This window comes from Anoplopoma fimbria, chromosome 19 (genome assembly GCF_027596085.1).
Source record: "Anoplopoma fimbria isolate UVic2021 breed Golden Eagle Sablefish chromosome 19, Afim_UVic_2022, whole genome shotgun sequence".
Taxonomy (NCBI): Eukaryota; Metazoa; Chordata; class Actinopteri; order Perciformes; family Anoplopomatidae; genus Anoplopoma; species Anoplopoma fimbria.
In genome coordinates this window covers 17,277,677-17,300,911 of record NC_072467.1, presented here as the reverse complement: position 1 = coordinate 17,300,911, position 23,235 = coordinate 17,277,677, and the positions used below count along the sequence as shown (strand labels likewise).

The 23,235-nt window shown below is 41.1% G+C and overlaps 1 protein-coding gene across 1 annotated transcript; it reads right to left on the bottom strand.

Annotated features, from left to right (window-relative positions):
• Window positions 1-1,368: 1,368 nt before the first annotated feature.
• On the bottom strand, window positions 1,369-11,549 carry LOC129107939 (NADH-cytochrome b5 reductase 2). The gene is made up of 9 exons (XM_054619550.1): window positions 11,415-11,549; window positions 10,996-11,136; window positions 10,389-10,461; window positions 9,865-9,971; window positions 6,330-6,459; window positions 5,494-5,577; window positions 5,096-5,181; window positions 4,866-4,965; window positions 1,369-1,884 (listed from the first exon to the last, which is right to left on the bottom strand). Exons 1-9 carry the CDS (start codon window positions 11,445-11,447, stop codon window positions 1,712-1,714), a joined length of 927 nt encoding a protein of 308 aa, XP_054475525.1. The 5' UTR covers window positions 11,448-11,549; the 3' UTR covers window positions 1,369-1,711.
• Window positions 11,550-23,235: the final 11,686 nt, after the last annotated feature.

Below are 23,235 nucleotides of genomic sequence, written 5' to 3'. Positions count from 1 at the left end.
TTTTTAGGTCAGTTTATCATAGTTATAAATATAGATTATGGATAATACATACATTTTTAATCCTTGACTACTTTTGTTGTTTGGATGTAATTGCATTCATTTTGATATTTGTGGGTTACAGCCACACAATGGATGTTCTTTTTTGAGTCACTCCCTGTTCATAAATGTGTCAGCAAAAAAAAAAGTAGCTGAATAGTCTCATGAGATATTTTGGATGAATAATTTACCATGAAATCAAACAACATGTTAATATAAAAGTAAAACCTCCACATATGTCTATATGCATTACATTAAGCCACATCTGTTGGTCTACCTCTGTACAAATTTGCACAATATGTATTTACACTTCACACTGTCAACTTTTGCACATTCCTGCGCAACACTGTACAGCCCTTTCAATTTCAAACAGATTCTGTATATTGTTCTTTTTTCAATAGTATTTTGTATGTTTTGTAGCATCCATCCATCCATTTTCCTCCGCTTATCCGGGGCCGGGGCAGCAAGCTAAGGAGGGTCCTCCAGACGTCCTTCTCCCCAGCAACACTTTCCAGCTCCTCCTGGGGAACCCCGAGGCGTTCCCAGGCCAGACGAGGTATGTAATCCCTCCAGCGTGTTCTGGGTCTACCCCGGGGCCTCTTACCAGTTGGACATGCCTGGAAAACCTCTAAAGGGAGGCGTCCAGGAGGCAACCACCCAATGCTCAAACATGGTGTTTGTTATGGACAATCCATGACTAGCACAGATGTCCAACAACAAAGCACCACTCAGGTTCAGATCAGGCAGGCCGTTCCTCCCAATCACACCCCTCCAGATTTCTCCATCCCACATGAGCGTTGAAGTTTCCCAGAAGAACTATGTAGTCCCCAGCTGGCGCCCTTTCCAGAACGCCACCCAAGGACTCCAAGAAAGCCGCGTACTCCGAACTGCTGTTCGGTGCATAGGCACCAACTGTTGCAACAACTGTCGCCTCTCGTTCTCCGGGGAAAACTCCAAAACAGCGACGCTCAGCTGGGGGCTCCTGAGTATCCCCACACCTGCCCGGTGCCTCTCACCCTGGGCAACTCCGGAAAAGGATAGAGTCCACGTCCCTAGAGCTAGTCTGCAATGCCGGGGGTCAGCCGCCCGGCTCACATTGCACCTGACCCCAATGCCTATCCCTGCGGGTGGTTGGCCCACAGGGTGGCGGCTAAATGTCGATTTTTTGGGCTGTGCCCGGCCAGGCCCCATGCGTCAAGACCCGGCCACCAGATGATCGCCGGCGAGCTCCCCTCCCAGGTCTGGCTCCAGAAGGGTGCCCCGGTTTGCCTTTTCCGGACGAGGTGCCACAACTCTTTATCGGACGATTTTGTAGCATATTAAAATCAACACTGCTGTTTTACATCTTTATTTCAAGTGAATTTCGGTTTCTGGCCTAAAGAGATTTATTTTTAAAAATCACTATTGATTGTACAAAAGGCAATGGTTTGATGAAATACTTTATAAAAGTGTACCTGAGTCCATAGAAACCGTCATAGGGATGTTACTGGGTGGTTTTGACTGCAGTAGCCGTACACATTTTATTGCACAGGTTTAACTTGTTCTAGTGCCACTGACATAAATATCACACATGCTTAGATGAACAATGTTCCATTAACAGTTTTCATACGGTGATTTTTGGTTTATCGGTCGGTTGATCACTGGGAAAAAACAGCCTTTGTAGTCAATTATAACATTAGTATGCAAAAATGTTTCCTGTCTTGTGTCCCAACTTGTCCAGATTTGGGAGACATGCGTGCTGGATCATTGGTGGAGGACCGCACAGGACAACGAGGACATCAGTAGACGGAGCAGGGAGGTGGTCCTTGATCATGTCATCAGTCACAAACCCTGAACTGTAGCTCCAATCTTGAGGAGGAGACAAGAGAGAGAAACCTTCAACATCAGAGAAACAGATTTTAACAACTCCCAGCTCAACATCTTATCTATTTTTATAGTCAGAATGAAAACACATAATTCCATCCTGCTTCTGTGCTTGCATAATGTGCCCTAAAATAAGACTTATTCACCTGAGAAGCCTGGCTTTCGCTTAATCTTAATAATCAATACTCAACACTAACTTTGCTCTAACTTTCTTTTCTCTGTGCAAAGGTGAAGGTGAGCAGAGCCAAAAAGAGGATCTCTTTTTCTCAGATACATGAGATGGAACATTCATAGAAAGAATTAAATAAGTAATGAAATGATCTGTTTAGTCTTTTTTTTTCTCCAATGGAAGATTTCAGCTGGTAAATGAAGCCATCATGATGAAGTTTGTTCAACCTGCACTTTCATCCACAGATAGTAATTTCTCCCTCCAAGGCGACCAAATAAATAATGATCAAGGACCGATGTGTTTCTACTGTGTGGAGCTAATGCAAGACAAGACAGAATACGAACGGCCTTATATAACAACATTATGCTCATTCATTTCTGCTTCCTTTAAGGATTATGCAGAGATACACATTAGCGTTTTGCTATGCTACTGTAAAACCTTGTTTGAACTATCTTCCTCCTCCGCCTGCAGAGATTTTCCTTTAGCCAAGAACTCTTTGTTCGGTTTCCCACTCTGAATATTCAGCAGTGAAACCAAAGAGTTTGGACTGATTTATTCACATTCATGTAGCCTAGCACTGCTCTAATACTCACATGGACTGTATTCCCCTTGTATACCCCTTATGGAAACATGATGAGGTTAGTCATGGAAGTATTTGCACCAGAGCCTAAATTATGGGAAGTAAGTAGAGTGTTTCACTTTTTAAAGTTTTGCTCCCTATAAATATGATATTTCAATTATAACCATGTTTCTGGCAACCTGATGAGTGTAATATTTACTCTACAATGCATTGACTGGTTGGGTGATAATTCTCTGTGGGTTCATCACTACAAACAACCCCTTCACATTGCCACCTGTTAAGCTGTAAATCTATCAATATTGATAAGTGCAGCTTTACAATTGAGTTTTGTGCATTGTACTTAAACATGGCTGTATTGGAATCAGTGTATGGGTTTAATTTGTATGTCCTTGAGCAACACCTAGTGGCGATTGTGAATAGCTGCCCTGAACAAGAAGTGAGCAAATGGTAAATATTCACAGTAACAGGAAGTGATGTTCAGGAAGTTCCTTTTTGCCCATGGACTCACAGAGTGAGCATCTGAGTGTACAATCCTCATAATCCTTTGCCTTAAAGTCAACAAAATCGGCTTCATCCGTAAGTCATTTACTATTTACTGTGTATTAACATGTTTAGGTTAATATTTATTTGATTTGAGTACAGTATTGCTACTGATGGTTCGTTGCTGCTGAAGGACCTCTTGTGATTGTGACTCACACCTTTAATAACCTGTTTATACCGCCACTGACTGCCTCTTCACTCACTACTCGTGTAGGGGCCGCAAGTGATAACACAGCTGAGTGCATGGCCAGCTGCTACTCTGCGCCTACAGTGAGGGGATAACAGTTGTATGCGTGCTAACAGAACTACCAGTACACACACTGCTGAGAACAGCTGTTATCTGAGGTGAGAACAATTTTCACGTTTTTTTAACCATCAAAGGAAAAAGTAATAAAACTTTAAATAATAAAACTTTGATAAGTAAGTGTGTTCAATTATATTCTTTTTGCACAGTATAGAGTAGATAAGGTGTATTTTGATAACTAAACCCAAGTCCTATACTAAAGCTAGCTTGTGGTGTAGCTAGCTACACATGTCCCACTGGGGATAGTTGTCTCAGTGCTTTTTTTACACGTGACAATTAGGATGGAATGGGTGAAGTGTATCCAATGCAACAAATGGACACATGAGGTTTGTTCTCCAGAGTTCACAGTTTATTGGTGTCAGAACTGGGACACTGCTGATGACTCAGATTAGGCTCTGACACCTACAGTCACCGACATTTCAACTATGTTGAGTTAGTAGGTTTGGTTCAGTCACGTTGCATTTAGTTTTGAATTGGAACTGACAAAAGTCATAGCTCAGCATAAATTATTTGTTTTTGTAATTTGTCATTTGTTAACACTCTTTCTTTACTGATAGTTGGCCTGCATATCAATCTGTCCTGCCCACAGAAAACTACTTGTAATGTTTTCATTTATTCACTTACATGGGTCTTTCCTGTGTTTTTATGCATGGACACTGATGGTATAATAAACATCTGTCTAAATGAATTAGACTTTGAACTGCATCAATTCATTTTGTAAAGGCTCAATATTTATGCATGTTATAATTTAGTGAAAAATAAAATGTGACAGTTTAACCCACGTAGTGTGACAACTTACACAATACATTCTGTATTGAACCACTTATAACTCTATATGGAAGTGAGAAGTAAACATCTTTATATTAAACATTTTATAATTTCATTTAATATGGAAAACGAGCGACTGAGATGTATTAACCCCGAAGAATTAAGCAAAAGCAATAAGTGTGATAAGATGCCCCACTGCTGTACCTCACCACAACACACACAGACAGCTTGGTGAGTTTCATTTTGGGCTGATTGCCTGCATTCATCGCCCCTTGTTTATGAGTTTGCATGAAGTGTGTTTTACGACTCCTTACAGACAATTGGTGTCTAGAGGGGGGTTAGTCAGTTCTAGGTTGCATTCATTCAATCTCACAATAGAGCAGTGTTGGCTGCAGACACACCTGGAGGAGAGCTGAACTCTACTGAGTGAACCTCTCTGGTTCTATAGGACCATGCTTCTTTGGTCAGAGGTAATATTAATAATATTTTTAAAGAAAGATAGAACAGCACCAATCGGGGATGTTAAAATGCTACCAGGTGCTCCTTTAAAACACAGGGTAGCTTGTATTTAGTAGAGGTCCATAGTTGAAGAAATGCTGCCTTACCCTGCGGAGGTTTGTCCAGAGTGAACCAGAGCTTCACTTTGTCAGGGTGATTCCTCCTCACCTCCTCCAGCTCCTCCCTCAGTAGGATATCTTTCTCAGTCTGAAATGGAGTAAGTGAAAGAGATTTGATTTATCCAGAGTATTTCTATTTATAAAAATAGAAATAGCAATTCCTTTAAACAATGACACAAAAGGGAAGATGTCCGTCAACAACAACACCCAGAGCTGACCTGGTTGGCAAATATGAGGGAGCACTTGGTGTTGTCAGTGGGGTCTGCTGTGATACAGCGGATTAACTGCAGCATGGGAGTGATGCCTGATGGGAAAATAGACATTGAAATTAGCCTCAGATTATAGTTTGTGTCTAACTGAGGGTATTATGGGGGACAATGGGGGACAAAATTAAGACAATATAATCAAATTGTCCTTGGGGTTAAACAGCATTACAGTTTTGGGTGTAACTTATGTGTTATAAGAGAGAATATAATATCAGTGAATCACATCTTTCTCCCTTAAAAAATAATTAAATTCTGCAGAGATTTCAGCCTGTTGAGCCTCTGCAATGTTGTTTTGGATTGACTATAAGGAATAATGTACTGATTGAGAGTTTAGAGAAATGTACACAAACCTGTTCCACCAGCGACCATTCCAACATGCTTGAACTTCCGAACTTTGGGCTCTGACTTCTTGTCTGGTCGGATGGAGAAGTGACCTGAGCAGGAGAGAAAAGAGCTGTTGGAGTTGATTTAATCATAATAGACTATCACTGTCGATTATCTAAATGTTTGAGTATACCTAAATGTTTGAAACTTACATATATGGCATCTGCATACTGAAATGAGTCTGAATATAGAGTGGTTTGAATGATTTAAGATACAACCTTTTTTATTTAGTAAATGACTAAAGGCTGTTGAAAAAACACACACACACTTCAGCAACCCTAAGTGACTGCATGCAGAGGAGAGAAAGCATATAGAAGTGCAGGTGTGAGCATGCTGAGTCAAGGACTTTCCAACCCCAATTAAAAAAGACAGAGAGATGTTATACGGTTGTGATAAAGGAAAGCTCAGTGCAGCTGCAGATCAAAGGAAACAGGGAAGTGCTAACAGATAATAAAAAAAGGAAGTGACACTATTTAAGACCATGTTAAGGACAAAGCAAAGCAGTTTGCCTCCGGAGAGCTCTGGTTTAATTCTTTGCTTAAAGAATAAACTCTATTGCATCAAACTCTCGGTTTCCAGTGTTTTCTTCAAATTTCATCAGGACTTCAATAAGTATTTAATATAAAATAAGTAAAAGAGTTGGAGAAGTAATTCGGGCTTCATCAACTGGCCCAGTCCGAACTTCTGGTACCCGACAGGACAGTCTCATATTGTACCACAGTGACATGTGCTGGTGGGAGTCAGTGTTTTCACCACTCTCTCTTTCCTCTTTCCTCTCAACGCACATGCACACACACCATACCATGTCCCTTGTACACGAGCAGTCCATTGGGTCCTCTGAAGTCAATGACGTCTCCGATAGCCATGTTGTCCAGGTACTGAGACATCTTCCCTCCCTCTTGGAACGAGGGGTGAGAGCTCTTGTAGTACACCTGGAGTTTAACAAAGGACACAACAAGTTTTTCCCTCATCATTGCCTCTCACTCACTTAGCATTTTTAGCTTAGCTTGTCCCGCTCACATTAGTGTGGATAACTTTTGTTAATATAATAATGATATGAAACCATCCACTTAAACCTCTATTTCTTAGTTAATTTCTATTGAATCGATTGGTTTTATTGTTTCATCTATTGAACTGTTTTATCAGGGTTTAACTCTCACCTTAGTTTGTCTTGCTTTGATGGGTCTCACTGTTGAGCTTTCTGTTTTTTGTTGTCTTGCTTTTGCTGATTTGTCTGTCAAAGCACTTTGTAAACTCTGTTTTTTAAAGTGCTATATAAATACATTTATTATAAAGTTATTATAGGATATATAGTATAGCTTATTTCCAAATTGTGCAGACAAGGAGCACCATTAGCTATTATTTGGATTCATGTTTCTGTCTCTTTAGCTGCTGAATAGTATAACCCTCAAACCCGCGAATTAAAGCAAACATCGCAAAAACTTGAAAGGATATGGCGTTCCACCAATGTGGAAGAAGTGCGGTTAGTCTGGCGAGACAGTCTTAAAATATATAAGAAGGCACTACGAAATGCCAGACCAGCCTATTATTCAGCATTAATAGAGAAAAATAAGAACAACCCCAGGGTTCTCTTCAGCACTGTAGCCAGGCTGACAGAGTCGATGCTCTGTTGAGCTGTGTATTCCTATAAACCTCAGTAGTAGTGACTTCATGAACTTCTTTAATGATAAGATTCTAACTATTAGAAACAAAATTAATAATCTACTGCCCTCAACCAGTACCGATCGATCCTCAAATACAGTAACCTTAGAAACAGCTGGAGATCCTGAAATATATTTAGATGGCTTTTCTCCCATCGACCTTCAACAATTGACTTTAACTATTTCTAAGTCTAAACCTTCCACCTGTCTCTTAGACCTGATTCCGACTAGGCTGCTTAAGGAAGTTTTACCTTTAGTTAGCAATTCTTTATTAGAAATTAGAAATCTGTCTTTACTAACGGGCCATGTACCACAGTCCTTCAAACTAGCTGTAATTAAACCTCTTCTTAAGAAACCTACTCTTGATCAAGACGTGTTGGCTAACTATAGACCTATATCTAACCTTCCCTTCCTCTCTAAGATCCTTGAGAAAGCAGTGGCAAATCAGCTGTGTGACTTTCTGCATAACAATAGTTTATTTGAGGATTTTCTGTCAGGATTTAGAGTGAATCATAGCACAGAGACAGCACTGGTGAAAATTACCAATGACCTTCTAATTGCATTAGACAAAGGACTTGTCTCTGTACTTGTATTGTTAGACCTTAGTGCTGCGTTCGACACCATTGACCATCAAATCTTATTACAGACACTGGAGCATCTAATAGGCATTAAAGGAACCGCACTTAGCTGGTTTAAGTCGCATTTATCAGAACGATCTCAGTTTGTATACGTAAACAATGAAACCTTGATGAAAACCAAAGTCTGTTCTTGGACCAATTTTATTCAACTTATATATGCTTCCTTTAGGGAATATTATCAGAAAACACTCAATAAACTTTCATTGTTATGCAGATGATGTATATCTATCGATTAAGCCAGACTAAACTAACCAGTTATTCTAGATGGCATTGCTCTGGCATCCAGCACTACCGTAAAGAACCTTGGACTTATCTTTGATCAGGATCTGTCTTTTAACTCTTATATAAAACAAATTTCATTTACGTAACATTTCGAAAATCAGGCAAATCCTGTCTCAAAGCGATGCAGAAAAAGTAGTTCATGCATTTGTTACCTCTAGACTAGATTACTGTAACTCCTTATTATCAGGCTGCTCTAATAAGTCTCTTAAATCTCTACAGTTGATCCAGAATGCTGCAGCACGTGTTCTAACAAAAACTAAGAAAATAGATCATATTACTCCGGTATTAGCTTCTTTGCACTGGCTCCCTGTTAAATCAAGAATGGAATTTAAAATTCTTCTACTCACCTACAAAGCTCTAACTGGCTAGGGACCGTCTTATCTAAAGGAACTTATAGTTCCATACTACTCACCTAGAGAGCTGCGCTCCCATGCAGGGTTGATTGTGCTTCCTAGAGTATATAAAAGTAGGATGGGAGCCAGAGCCTTCAGTTATCAGGCTCCTCTTCTGTGGAACCAGGTTCCAGTTTCAGTCCGGGGGACAGACACACTCACCACTTTTAAGATTAGGCTTAAGACCTTCCTTTTTGAAAGTGTTTATAGTTAGGGCTGGCTCAGGTTTGCCTTGGTCCAGCCCCTAGATATGCTGCTATATGCCTAGACAGCCAAGGGACTACCTAGGATACTGAGCTCCTCTCTCCTCTTCTCTCCCTCCATTTTTATGTATTAATCTCCTATTTATGCACATTACTGACTTTGCTTCTTCCCCGGAGTCCTTGTGCTTTCTTGCCTCCCAGGTTTCCATGAATCGGGGTTATATCTGGACTGTGATCGTGCCTCCTGCTGTGGCCCTACTGACACACTGCTACTACCACTTATTATTAGTCACATTACTATTATAATTCCCTGTACTATTACGCTTATTGGCTTTTCTTCTACCCTGGAGTCTTTGTGCTTTCTCGCCTCGCAGGTTTCCATGAATCGTTGTGGTACCTGGACCGTGGTCGTGCCTTCTGCTGTGACCCGGCTGACACCCACTGCTACTTCGATTATTATTATTAGTCACATTACTATTACTATTCCTTATATCATTATTTCAATTCTACTATAGTCATTGCTGCTTTTATTATAAGTAGTCTTAATTTTTTCCTTCGTTACTCTGCTTACTACTGTGATTATATGAATAATTTATTTCATATACATTGAATGTGTTGTATCTCTGTTATGTTGTTCATTCTGTACACATGACATCTATTGCATTCTGTCCATCCTGGGAGAAGGATCCCTCCTCTGTCGCTCTCCCATAGGTTTCTTCCTTTTTTCTCCCTGTTAAAGGTTTTTTTTAGGGGAGTTTTTCCTGTGCCGATGTGAGGGTTCCGGGACAGAGGATGTCGCATGTGTACAGATTGTAAAGCCCTCTGAGGCAGATTTGTAATTTGTGATTTTGGGCTATACAAAATAAATGTAATTGAATTGAAGGCTCCTCCATGTTAACCAGCTAGTGGCTAACTTTAAAACCTGCCGGTTGGTATTGATCCTCTTGGAGCATCTATTAATCCTTTTAGTTCATAAGGAATATCTTCATTGGAGTAGTTAAAAGCTGCGTCTGTCCATGTATATAAAGCATGAGTAAATGACTAAAGCCATTGATTCAATAAAATGCTAAGAGAGAGTGGTACTGCTAAAAACAACAGAAAAAAACCTCTGCAGGTAACCTATAGAGCAACAAGTGGTTTAATATCAGTAATGTTAACTACCTTGACCACAATGTCCACCCATCCCTGGTCCTCATCACTGGATACTGGAGTGTAGGCTCTGACCACCAGACTGCCGTTCACCTTGGCGGACAGGTAAACGTGCTGACCTGGGGGAGCAGGGAGGATGGGTAGGAAACTATGAGAGCTGGCCTGTGATATAGACAAGCTGAACTTAAGCTCACCATCGCACTATTTCACTGCAATTTGGGACTGTAATAACTATCTACTTCTCCTGCATATGTTATATTTGGAAACAGTGATGTTTTATTGCTCCATATCTTGTCTTTCTTACAGTATACTGCCTAGTATCCTTTGGTGTGTTGGGATCACTCAGAATCATTACAAACAGAGAAAACGATGTCGTCTTGTATTCTAACTACTGCCATATTTCAAGATGCTTCGAATCAGAAATCAAGACACTCGTATAAGTACACATATACGGCTTGGAGCATTGGTAGAAAATATTTCCAGTTGTCTGAGAAGAGAAAATAAATGAAGAGTAGAGAACAGGGCTGTTTCAGTACCTACTGGCAGTCCAAGGATATGAGTTGCAGATGGAAGGCCAAACCGAAATTTCTTTGTGTCATGGCTGATTTCCTGCACAAGGACACACGTTAGAAATAGTACAATATCATCACAGCTTGTAAATGTCCTGAGTAAATGTCCTGAGTGGTCTTTACACTTTTGACCTATATATTTACCTAAACTACTGTTAATGGAGGTGGTTTCAAATTACAAATAGATATGAAAGAGTAAAATAAAATAGTAAATATTAGGCAGAAAACATGCTGACTACATCAAAGGAAATTAGGAACAGCTCATAGATTTTATTGAACCAACTTGGCATGTAAACTTAAAGGGTTATTTTTTTTTTTAATTTACATTTATTTTAAATCAATAACGTTCTGCATGGTCAGAGGTAAGTAAGAACATGTATTTGTGTGAACCAAAACTGTAAACTGGATTTTCACAAGTGGCTTTTTTATTGCTTTATGACGGTTTGTACAACAACAAACAGAATGAAGGTCTTAGGAAATGATTAACATTGATCTGACTGGTGTATAAGTTGAATACCTAGTCGCTGTATGATCAGGTTTGGATGTGAACACTGGTTCTTTGTTAAAAGTTTACCTGTTTGTCTACCAGGGGAAGGGGATATTTGACCATAGGGTCTTGCAGAGTGACGGGGAGTTTCTTCTTCTTCTTTCCTCCCAGGAGGAAGTACAGCACGGTCACTACCACCACAGAAACAGCCAACACCACCGGGAGTATCTGCAAGACCAAGGTTCACACGTAACAGCGAGACATGCACTCAACACAACTAACTGTACAGGTTCTAGTTTTGTACATACGCAATAGTCTAATAATCAGTGCTCACTTTTCATTTCCCCACATTAACATGCTTTATCAATGAGTTACATAATAATAGTTAAACAACATCAAAGAATGAAAGATAAATAACATCTGACAATCGAGCAATTCTTCAGGGATGAAAACAACTCTCAGACCCAGAAAAGACAAAGATTAAAGAAGTGAAAGTTCATTCTCACCACGCTCTGATCCATAGTTTCAACATGAAGCATGTAGTGTCCTCCTCCTCACACAGCCTGACTAACAGAGTCCACACTGTCTGGGTCAAGCCTCCCTCTGTCTCTGTCTCTCTCTGTCACACATACACATATATACACATACACACACGGACACAAACACACACACAGAGGCCTCTAAAGGGGGCGTGGCTTCCTGCTAGGTGAGCGGTGACAGAAGGTCCAAAGCACCAATAGGAAGACAGATCTCACCATATAGTAGTGTTGAGGAGCAGAGCCTTGAAATCACACCACTGAGAGAGGAGGAGAGATGCATAAATAATACATAACAAACACTGAGGAATATCAACGTGTCTTTACAGAGCAGAAGGGACAATTACATTCATTTTTAAAGCTAATAATTCTAGTTTTATGAACATAAAACATGCGGTGCATTTTGAAGAAGGTTGCAAACATTACTGAACAATGTTTTAGTGGGTGAAAGGTATAAATAGTGCTGACATAAAAAGTAATCATGAAGTGAAAACAATGACCATATCAACTTTATTACAGATACATAAATTATTAGCACCTACTAACATGAAAGACAACTCATAATGCAGAAATAATCGTACCACTTTTCATTAAGTCCATGAATTTAGCATTTGTAAGCAGTAAACAAACATCAGTAAGGTGTTTATTTATGCACACTATTTGCCAGCAATTAAAACTTCTCCTATGAAGATATATTTTGTGTTATTACATCTGTGCTTTGCTTTGTTGTCATTTATCATCTGTTTACACACACTGTTTTTGGTTGATTCCCAATCAGGGGTACGTTAACATTTGCAGCTGCACGTGTAGAAATACATGGAAAGATTGTGGAGTAGTGAGCTCATTTGGTCCAAAGAAAATAGATCCACATATATATTTGTGCTTAGGAGGAAAATAAGCAAAACCAAGAGTCTCAGCAGTGGCTGTGGGAGGCTACTCAGGCATGCTGCTTGGTAACATGCGGCCATCAGACCTCTGGAGCTTGTCCAGAAAGCTGCAGCTCGTCTGGTGTTCAATCGCCCCAAGTTCTCCCACACAACTTCCCTTCTCCGTTCTCTACACTGGCTCCCTGTAAGAGCTTGCATCCAGTTTAAGACTCTGGTGCTAGCCTACAGGGCAGTGAAAGGAACAGCTCCTTCCTATCTCCAGGCCATGGTCCAGCCCTACACCCACGCCCGACAACTTCGCTCTGCTGCCTCGGGGCGATTGGTTGCCCCGTCGCTTAGAGGTCCCTGCGGCCGATCGACCCGGTCACAGCTTTTTTCTGTCCTGGCCCACAGTGGTGGAATGAACTCCCCACTGACGTCAGAACAGCAGAGTCGCTGCCCATCTTTCGGCGCAGGCTGAAAACTCACCTCTTCAAGAAGTGCTACACTGAGCCTTCCACTTAGCACTTATTGCATTCGTATTAGTTTGTTGCACTTATTGCATTCGTATCAGTTCGTTGCACTTATTGTATTCGTATTAGTTTGTTGCACATATTGTTTTTGTAGTAATTTGCTTCTGCACTATACTTTTGCTCTGGTTTATGCTTTTAGATGCTTGTTTAAGAAAGGAGATGCACTTATGACTTCTGGTGACTAGTAGTTCTCTTGAATACCTATGTTGAATACACTTATTGTAAGTCACTTTGGATAAAAGCGTCTGCCAAATGACTGTAATGTAATGTAATGTAACATGCTGGTAAAGACAATGCCATCTTAACATGCTAACGTGCTAATTAGAACTAAACACAAAGTACAGCTGAGGTTGATGGGATCTCATTAGTTCGGAGGATATTTGATCATCAAAGTTGAACTGATGAGGGTGCTAAATGAACACTTTTACTACAATTCCATCTAATAGCTGTGTAGACATTTCACTCACAGTTACATGTCACCTCATGGTGTATTTTTCATGCTAGTGCATTCAGTATTGCCCAAGATTGTGTCAAGATCTAATCTGGGATTTTTTCTTGTTCATTGAATTTCTTTCATCAAACTCAATTTATGACCAAAACACTTAAATGAATGCCCGTACAAACATTTTATTGCAATTTTCCAAAAATTGTCAAGAATGTTTCAGTCTAGACCAAAGTGGTGGACACACCACACTGAGAGACAACTATCAGTCTGTGTTGCATTCTGAGACCAAAAACTGCTTAGCATTTCCAGAAAACAAACTAACTAAACTATTTAAGATCATATTGGTATTAAATCCAGAGGAGCCTTGCATTCTGGTTCAGCTGGGCCATGGCTTTCTATTTCTCCACATCTTAAGCTTCAGTGATCTACCCTCAGCTCACTGTCATCCTCCTCGGATCTTCATGCACCCGTGTATATTACACACATCACACACGCTGTATCACACACTTGGACATGCATCTTTGTCTGGAGGGCCAGTCCCAGAGGATTCTCCGCTGTAGTCTTCATCATCTGAGCCCATGTCTATATGCAGTCTGGGATCCTCTGAGATTTTATGGTCCACTTCACCCTGGTGGGTCAGGACTCTGCTGCTGGACTGCTGCACCTCTGGGTCTGCTGAAAAGAAGAAAACCATGAAAGGAATAAGATAAGATAAGCTAATCCATTATTGGTCCCACAGCAGGGAAATTTGCAGGAATACAGCCATTGCCTCAAAACAAACCCACAAGAAGATGGGGCACGAGCCAGGCATTATCCCTCTTATTACACATCATGAATAACACTACTGAAATCAAACAAGGCTTTATCACGTCTTACATTAAAAGTCTCTTGCAAACTACGAATTATCTGTGTATCATATTTTGTAATGACATTGTTGTTATTTGTGGTATCCATATTCTCTTTGAAGCGATTTCCTTCATGTCCTGGAGTAACTTTTATCAGACCTGTGATGGTACTGCATGGACTTGAGAGGCAAAAGGACATCATGTGACTTAGCATGTCCATTAATGATGTAACACAGTTATAGCTAGTTCTCTTGAATCAATACTACAGGTCACCCAGCTGAGCTCAGAGACTAACAAGCTCACTGTAAATTATTTCTGTACGTTAGTCAAGAGAACAGCCACGAGTCCACCATTACCACTCTCCTCTCTCACAACTCCTGTCAAAGTGCCCCTGGGCAAGGCACTGCTATCTAGCTGCTGCCACAGTGTAGTCCCACTGCAGCTCAGCTCCCAGCAGGAACACTTCGCTCTGATTCCCTGCCGAAGTCAAAGTTGAAAAAGGAAGTGGGATTAATGAAGTCATCCCATTAGGTGAGCTGGTTTCAGGCCCTTCTCACACAGCAGCCTTTTCAAAGCAGCAGGAGCACAAGTGTCAAAGATTACATGAACTAGGGTTCCGTTCTGTTGAGTCTCGCCAGCAAGTGTACAACATTGTGTTAACACCTGCTTTCTTGCAGTCGGCAGTGAAAAGGGTCCATGAGGTATTTTGGAGTCCTCGCTCTTAATACAGTTCTGCTGCCACAAATTAACGAAAAACACCATCTTCATCGTAATAAATACATGCAGACACACACATTATTGAAAGTCTAATAAATAGACCTGTTCTCATGTCATTCCCTCAACACTACAGTACACTGATGACCCGTCTTAATATACAGTAAATGTGCTATATTGACATAATTTCCAACCCGAAAGAGTTCACATATAATGAGATTATTGGGGCAACTGTGGCTCAGTGGAGAGCAGGGTCGTCCCCCAATCAGAGGATTTGTGGTTCGATCCCGGCTCTGGCAGTCCATGTTGATGTGTCCTTGGGCAAGACACTTAACTCCAAGTTCTGTATTAATGGATGTATGAATGGGTATGAATTATTAGATAAATCCTGATGGGCAGGTGGCACCTTCCATGGTAGCTCCTGCCATCAGTCTATAAATAGTAGTGAATGGGTGAATGATGAGTGGTTGGAACACTAGAAAAGCAGTATACAAGTACAGCCTATTTACCATTTATAAAGAAGTTATGTATTTTTAATGTGTATTCATGTAACTTTATTCAACACAGGTTTCACTTAAATTCCTATGAATTGGCACTAGAGGGTGCCTTGTACATGAAGACATGCAAGGTCCTTTTCCTGCAGTTTTCTGCTGAAAGATGGAAGGTCACCTGTGGCAAACAAAACTAATTTCTTTCATAATAGGCTAGAAGGCCCAGTGTTGCTCAGTGTTGTAGCTGTAAGCAGGACTAATACAAGGTTATACACTTTTCATTTGTCATTGTACATCAGGGTTGCACAACGAAATTGAAATTGTAGTCCCATTTTGCTACAGGACAATCACAATCCATGTACCATATACTGTAGTAAAACAAAACGTGTGTGATCACGTTTACATCAATCTAGCATGGTGTGTGTTTTTCTTTGGTTGATTCTAACTTAGTGGAATATAACATAAGAGACCACAAGCATGTAATGAATGACCCCTTCTGTCATCATAACGTTTAGGGCATGGTTAGCACATCCATGTTAGAGGGCAGTGGTTCCCCACCTGTTTAAGAAGTTGCCACATTATGAATATTTTACAAGATAATTAATAATGAAAGAAGCAAAAAACACATTTGTTAAATACTGGGATCATTTTTATCCTTCATATATCTAGATAGTATTTGAGTAAAACACTCCTGGGAAAATAGATCACAGGTAGACTGTAATTTTAATGCATCACAGGCTAAATGTTTGGGGACCACAATAACTTGATAAATGAATAATGTGGCAGTGAAACTGAATGGTTCTCTAGAATTCAATATGCGGATAAAGAGGAATTAGAGTGAAATAAACATGAACGCCTTGTGGCCATAACACTGGCCCTGTTGCTGTGTCTTGTGATATTGATCTCTGGTAGATGTCCAGTGTGTGTTGTGTTCACTTGCACTCTGACAGGCTGGTACAACACACAACCATTGTGTTTCTATGGTTTGTGGCCTGTTTTTATTATAACCCTTGCTCTTGTTTTACAAAATGAATTTAAGCAAACCCAGACCAAACACATGGATTGTCCTAAGTTTTTTTTACAGCCCGTGCTGTCTGTTGATAGTCAGACATTGTCATATTTTACTACCTAAAAAAGGCTTTTGGAAATCAATGGATCAGTGTCTCATCCATATCTACCTCTAAATAGTAATCTCACTGCTTTTTAAGCAGGTTGCCCATTACTGGTAGAAAACTCATCGGCCCACACAAAGAAAGGGTAGGCAGTTCTGCATAAGTGAACTCAAAGCCTTTTAAAAGACCCTTCCTCACAATCCATGTACCATATACTGTAGTAAAACAAAACGTGTGTGATCACGTTTACATCAATCTAGCATTGTGTGTGTTTTTGGTTGGTTGATTCTAAATTTAAAATGTCATTGATAGATAACTGTCTACTTATAGAATATGACTCACCATTTATTCAACATAACCTGTTGGCTCCGCCCAGTCTAATGGGCGTTAAACAGTTTAGGAAGAAGAGATACATACAGGAGGAGGAAAAATGCTGCAGCAAAGCAGCATCCCTGTTCCAAAGGAAGCAGATATGGAGAGTGGGAGCCCAGGAGACAAGACACAAGAGACAGAGAGAGACAACAGATAGCAGGAAGGAGCAAGCCCACGAAGGAAGCTGATGAAGAGGAAAGTATCCGGAAAAGTTAGCAGATAAAAGAAGCAGGTTATGAGGTGTATAAACCAGTTTGAATCTCCTTTCAAAGAGTATAAATAAATATAGTTGATTCATAATCAATCATTGAGGAAAAGAAAAGAGGAGTTTAGAGGGGAAATAAAAGAGAATCCTCTGGGTATTTCTCTGGAGGACATACACACACACACACACACACACACACACACACACACACACACACACACACACACACACACACAAACACACACACACACACACACACACACACACACCAAAAACAAAACTCACAGTACAGGAAGTGAACAGGGAAAACTCTGTGCTGACCTTTATCTTATGTGTTCTTTGTATGTGCACATCGAGTTAAGAGCCACTTCCTTTAAACGTGAACATTTTACTTTTGCACAATTCTGGAGATGAAGGAATATGTTTTCACACTTTCTTGCTGAGAGTTTAATGATGAATCTAGCATCTAGCTCTCTGTATCGCCCAAACTGCTGAACTGGTCCTTCAAACACTTCCCAGATGGAACCACCAAATGAATTAATGCGGGAGCTCTAATTCTATTTTAAGAAGCTGAAAATAAAAGTGAGCTGACAACTTTAAATGTGTTGGTCAGTGAGAATGTGATATTGTTGTATACTTCTGTATCAATTTGTGAACAGCTTGCACCTCAGTGTTTAGTTGGTAGGAGGTATTTCTCAGAAAATATTGAGATAAAAGGCAACAATGTGATTTGTTTTAAAACAAAAGTTTAGACTAATTTCACCTTCAAACTGCTGGTAAAACTGGGATCATTCTTCTTCTACTGCCTCAGCTGTAACTCTGGTGTTACATACTGTATCTCATTGCCATTCTACATGCCAGTGACTCTCGCTGATTTGATGAGCCCATGACACAACTGGATGGACACACAAAGAGACTACAAGGTGTACAAGCATTTCTTGCTCCACGTTTCACCTCGTCATTGTTGTGCTGTTATGTGCATGTATATGTGCATGTAGGGAGCCAGAGAACTCTGAGTTAGATGAACCACATGCTTGCCATCGGGAGCTGTTGAGCACTGTTCACTTCCACTGTTGACCACTGCAGCAGCTGAGTGTTCAAGGTGAAGGAGAGGTAATCATGCACTTTCTTCAATTACAATACGTTTCCCTCAGACACAGGATTCACTTCATTGCCCTCTTTCTAAATCCACAAACCTTAATACAACACAATGAAATGCAAAATAGTCCCGAGAGGGTTCAGAGACTGAACAGGCCACCAACCATGTGATGTTATGTGTCGCTGGTCTGTGTGATCTCTCCGACCCTCTGGTCCCCTCTCCACACTTGTGTCCTGGTCATGAAGGTCTGCAGAGAGAGTCAAGTCACACAAGTGTCTATTTGATCTTAGGTTTAAAGTTTGGTTAGAAGGTTAGAAAGATTCAAGATTTATATATTTTAAAAGTTCCAAACTAACCATAATCTTAATTAAACCCTGTATTACCCTGCATATAAAGACAGACAGCAATATTTCCTATATTTCTGTTTATCTTACACAGTTTAAGTTCAGCTTTTTTTAACAAGGTATATTAGAATACACACAATACTTGACAGTTACATTTTATTCTTGCCAGCCTGTGAAGCAGAATTTAGACCTTTTAGTTACTCAACAGGTGATCTAATCACACAGACTGACTCACTGTGTAGCTCACATACCATGGACATACCTGCATGGCTGATGAATGTCAGTGTTGCGCTGAAGCCCCTATGTGTAATGCTGCTGTCTGAGGTGAACTGAAGCACCATGAGGCTGTGGTAGGACAGGACGGGAGGAGGAACACTGCCACCACACAGCACCACTATGAAACATGGCACAATAATAACCTCTCATCGCTGCTATTATTATATTTTTGAATGTGAAAGGAATGTTATAGGGACAGAGAGAGAAGACAAAAACAAAGCAGTGAGTGTTCAACTGTGGCCCAGAGATTCATTCGTCCTACCAATCTCCTCTGTCCCCTCCACATCTCCCAGGATAGTGAGGGAGTCATACAGGCATCTGTCTGACTCCTCCAGGTCAAAATCAGCAAAGTCCAGCTGGAACACATCACTAGAATCAGCCTTGAGCTACTGATGAATGCTCGGTTTTAACTTTGATTCATTGGAGTGCATCACCTTAACGACGTGACCTTGTGGAGCATGGACAACCCAGCGGAGGACACAGTCATTACTGTAGGACTGTGGGTAATTTGGACTGTGGATAGCAGTCAGGTGGTCAACAAGCACAACTGTTCCGCATCCTAATGTACACACACACACACAGGCACATTAAGCATTATTACACAGGAGACAAATAGTTCAACACACACATAAACACTCATGTGCACACTGGAAACAAAAGACACACTATCAGCAGCTCTACACAGTGTGTCTGTGAGTGTCTTGTGCAGCTCATCATTGTGTCATGGGACATGCGCCTGCACAGTCCCTGGTTGCTCTTAGAGACAATAGCAGAGGGTTGCACCGTTTGACCTGTATAGACAGTGTGTGTATATAGTTCAAGCGGCCTGCCACGCTGTCCTGTACAACTTAGTATTACCTGCAGAGACATATGTGTTTGTGTCTGTGTGTTTAAGTATATTATGCTTCCCACCAGGACTTGAGTGTCCCTGGTCGGTTCGGTGCCTGATGACAAAGCCACTTCCTGCTCGGTTAACGTCAGAGGAAAAATGAAGTGTTGCATACTGTGAATTCTTCAGCAGCACTGGTCCAGGAAGGACCCCTCCACAGAAAACCCCTGTAAAATCAGAAAATGACGAAGGTAGTTCAGTATGTGCTGTGTGCACATCGGTAATGTGTGTACGTGTGTAATGTGTGTGTACATGCGAATGTGTATACAGTAGGTGTGACCTGTTGGTGTGTACTTAAAGCAGATGAATGATTCTTAGTAGCGTGTTAGCTTTTGCTATTGTCCAGTGACTTTAGCGGCTCTTTAGCTCTGTCAGTTTGAGGTTTGAACATTTTTGCTTTCTTCCAACACAGGAGATGAGAAGATTGATTCTAATCTCATGTCATTGAGTGAACTATAGCTCGGAGGACAACAGCCTGACACAGTCACAGCATGCAGCTTCCACAATGAGTATCCAAGGCTATCATTCCTATGCAGAAAGCAAAACTGAAACATTTGCTTGCTAACCATATCTGTCTGCTGTTTGTCAAGAAATAACACCCAACAAGCCCTAAGATTACTAATTGTCACTTTTTTAACTCTGTTTTTGCCTGGGTTAAACAAACAAGATGTAGAGAACTTTAGAGGAGGCTGCCCTCAGTCTTTATTCTAAACTAGGCTAACCATGTCCCGACCCTGGCTCTGTATTTAACTTAAAGATGTAAGAGGCTCAGCCTTGGTCCAGCCCCTAGATATGCTTCATTCTGCACACATGACATCTGTTGCATTCTGTCCATCCTGGGAGAAGGATCCCTCCTCTGTCGCTCTCCCATAGGTTTCTTCCTTTTTTCTCCCTATTAAAAGATTTTTTTAGGGGAGTTTTTCCTGTGCCGATGTGAGGGTTCCGGGACAGAGGATGTCGCATGTCTAAGGCAAATTTGTAATTTGTGATTTTTGGCTATACAAAATAAATTGAATTGAATTGAAGAGTGTTTTCTAAAATGCTGAACTTTTCCTTTAACCAAATTGGCACATTTCAGAGTTTCTGGTGGCTCTGCTGCCTCTGATGAATGTTTCTGAATAAAAGAGTCCAGTCTTAGTCTCACTGTGTGTGTGTGTGTGTGTGTGTGTGTGTGTGTGTGTGTGTGTGTGTGTGTGTGTGTGTGTGTGTGTGTGTGTGTGTGTGTGTGTGTGTGTGTGTGTGTGTGTGTGTGAGAAAACTCACCAACAGGCCTATGAGTCCCGACTGAAACTGTGAGTCGATCATAGCGACAGTAAGAGTCAGCTTCCAGATCAAAGTGATCAAATTCCAATAGAACACTGTATCCTGGAGGAACACTGATACTCCACACACACAACCTGAAGACACACACACAGAACCGACCCATTGTCATTTAACACAGCATTTATTGATTCATTCCTCCTTTTTTACATTTGTATAACTCTGAGCTAACAGGGAAACATTTGTGTTTCATAGATTTCTGAACATAACATAATTAATCTGTTTTTGTGCCGATTGGAACGGTGTAAGTTAATATCACTGTGAAGAATATTAGATCACAGCTACTACCATTCCGGCTGAATGCTCACTCACTGGTTGTTGTCATAGTGATCACCAGGGAGGGCAGGGTTTCTGAGGACCCCCTCACTGTCAGTTACAGGCCCATCCCTCACGCTGCAGAGTTCTGACACACACACACACACACACACACACACACGCACGCACACACACACACACACACACACACACACACACACACACACACACGCACGCACACACAGAGTACAGAGTACATCACAGAAGTTTTATGAAATATAGATGAATAAGAGCTGATGTGATGAGAGGAAAGACATCTCACCTGATAAAGTTGTTCCCTGCTGCTGCTCATCGGCTACAGTAAACACACAAACAAGAAAAAGTCCTTATTGATATCCATCAACATCTCCTGCTGGCTCTCGGTACAAACTATACTCACTCACACACACAACAGAATCTGGAAACCTGACAGGAAACCTAAACATTCTAACTCTTTCTAAGAAGGGGGAAGAAGATCCCTCAATAAATTTAGAGCTGTCCACTCTGCTATTAATATTTCATCTTAACTTTCTCATTTGTTGCTCTCTAGCTATGTGCTAAAGGCCATTCATTTACATAGCACATATCCTTACATGTCAACTCAAAGAGCATCACATTTAAGGACAAAATATTAGAATATGGATATCAGAGCATAATTAACATGAATATAAGAATACAGTAGTACACACAAGCATTGACCCAACCACAAAGCAATAACAAAAAAACATCAACACAATCAAATAGAAACCCATGCACATACAGACACACACGCACGCACGCACGCACGCACACACACACACACACACACAACACAAAAACAAAAACACATCAAACGACAGACAGGCTAAGAGATAACACAATAGAAGATTCTGCGGTTCTGTTGGAGACCAGAACTGAGCTAAAAGTGGACTGATTATTGACTTATATTTGTCAGCTGGCCAGAAGTTTGCTTCTCTTCAAAAGGTCAATATTTCGTTGGCTCAAAGTTCGACTGTTCGTTCCCCGTCTCCTCTTGTTCGAATGTCCAAGTGCCTCAAAGGTGTGTTATGTATGAGAATGATTTGAGTTGAATCTGATGGGCAGGTGGCAGCCTCTCCATCAGTGTGAGAGGAGCTTTATAAACAAAAGTCCATTTACCAAACAGGAGCAAAGTTTCACTTGTCTTCGTGCTGCATGTTAGCAGACTATGTAACACCAACTCTGACTCCAACACGACACAGATATTCAATACTTCTAAAGGGTCATCTGACAGTCGCCTGATAGTCATTTGAGCACTGGCTTCTCCTAACAAACTGCGATCATGTGATCTACTGTTCATACAGACCTTAGATATAAACACTGGGTGCACATAGATAAATGTTAACAGACACCACCTTGAGATGTGCTTATGAGGCCTGGCTTCTTGCACCTTAACCAACCTTCTCTCAGTTTCTTCTTAATCCAGGGCAGCAGCAGCCTGACATCAGTGAAAACCCCCGGAGATCCTCTCCTGGAAGGGGGGCGGCTGCTGTTGTTTCCCCAGCTCCGACCGCAACCCTTCCCCCAGGAAGTTACACCCAGGGCTACCCAGTGACCACCGCCTGAACCTGCCGGACATACCAGAGGCCCCCCCGAGTCCCCCTGGAGGGAGAGGAAGGGAGGAGTGATACACTGGCAAGGTTATTTAAAGCAACTGAATAATGATATCTCTTCATAAGTGATGGCTGATTCATGGTCCCCAGGCTGCAGTGAATAAGTGGAGTGTAGACCTACCTGGCAGGCATCTTTCCCCCCCCTCTCTGGCCCGGCACACAGAACTGTCATGGCTGCTCTCTGCTGGTTAAGGTTTGAACCTTTTACAGTCTGGAGGACATATTTACATTTGGCTGGGTCCACCAAGTCTAACTTGACTTCTCTCAGCACTGCAGGAAGACGACCCTCTAGGAAACAGAAGAGTAGAGTATTACAAATGAAAAGCTCATCTGCTTTAACAGTATTTGCTGGGAG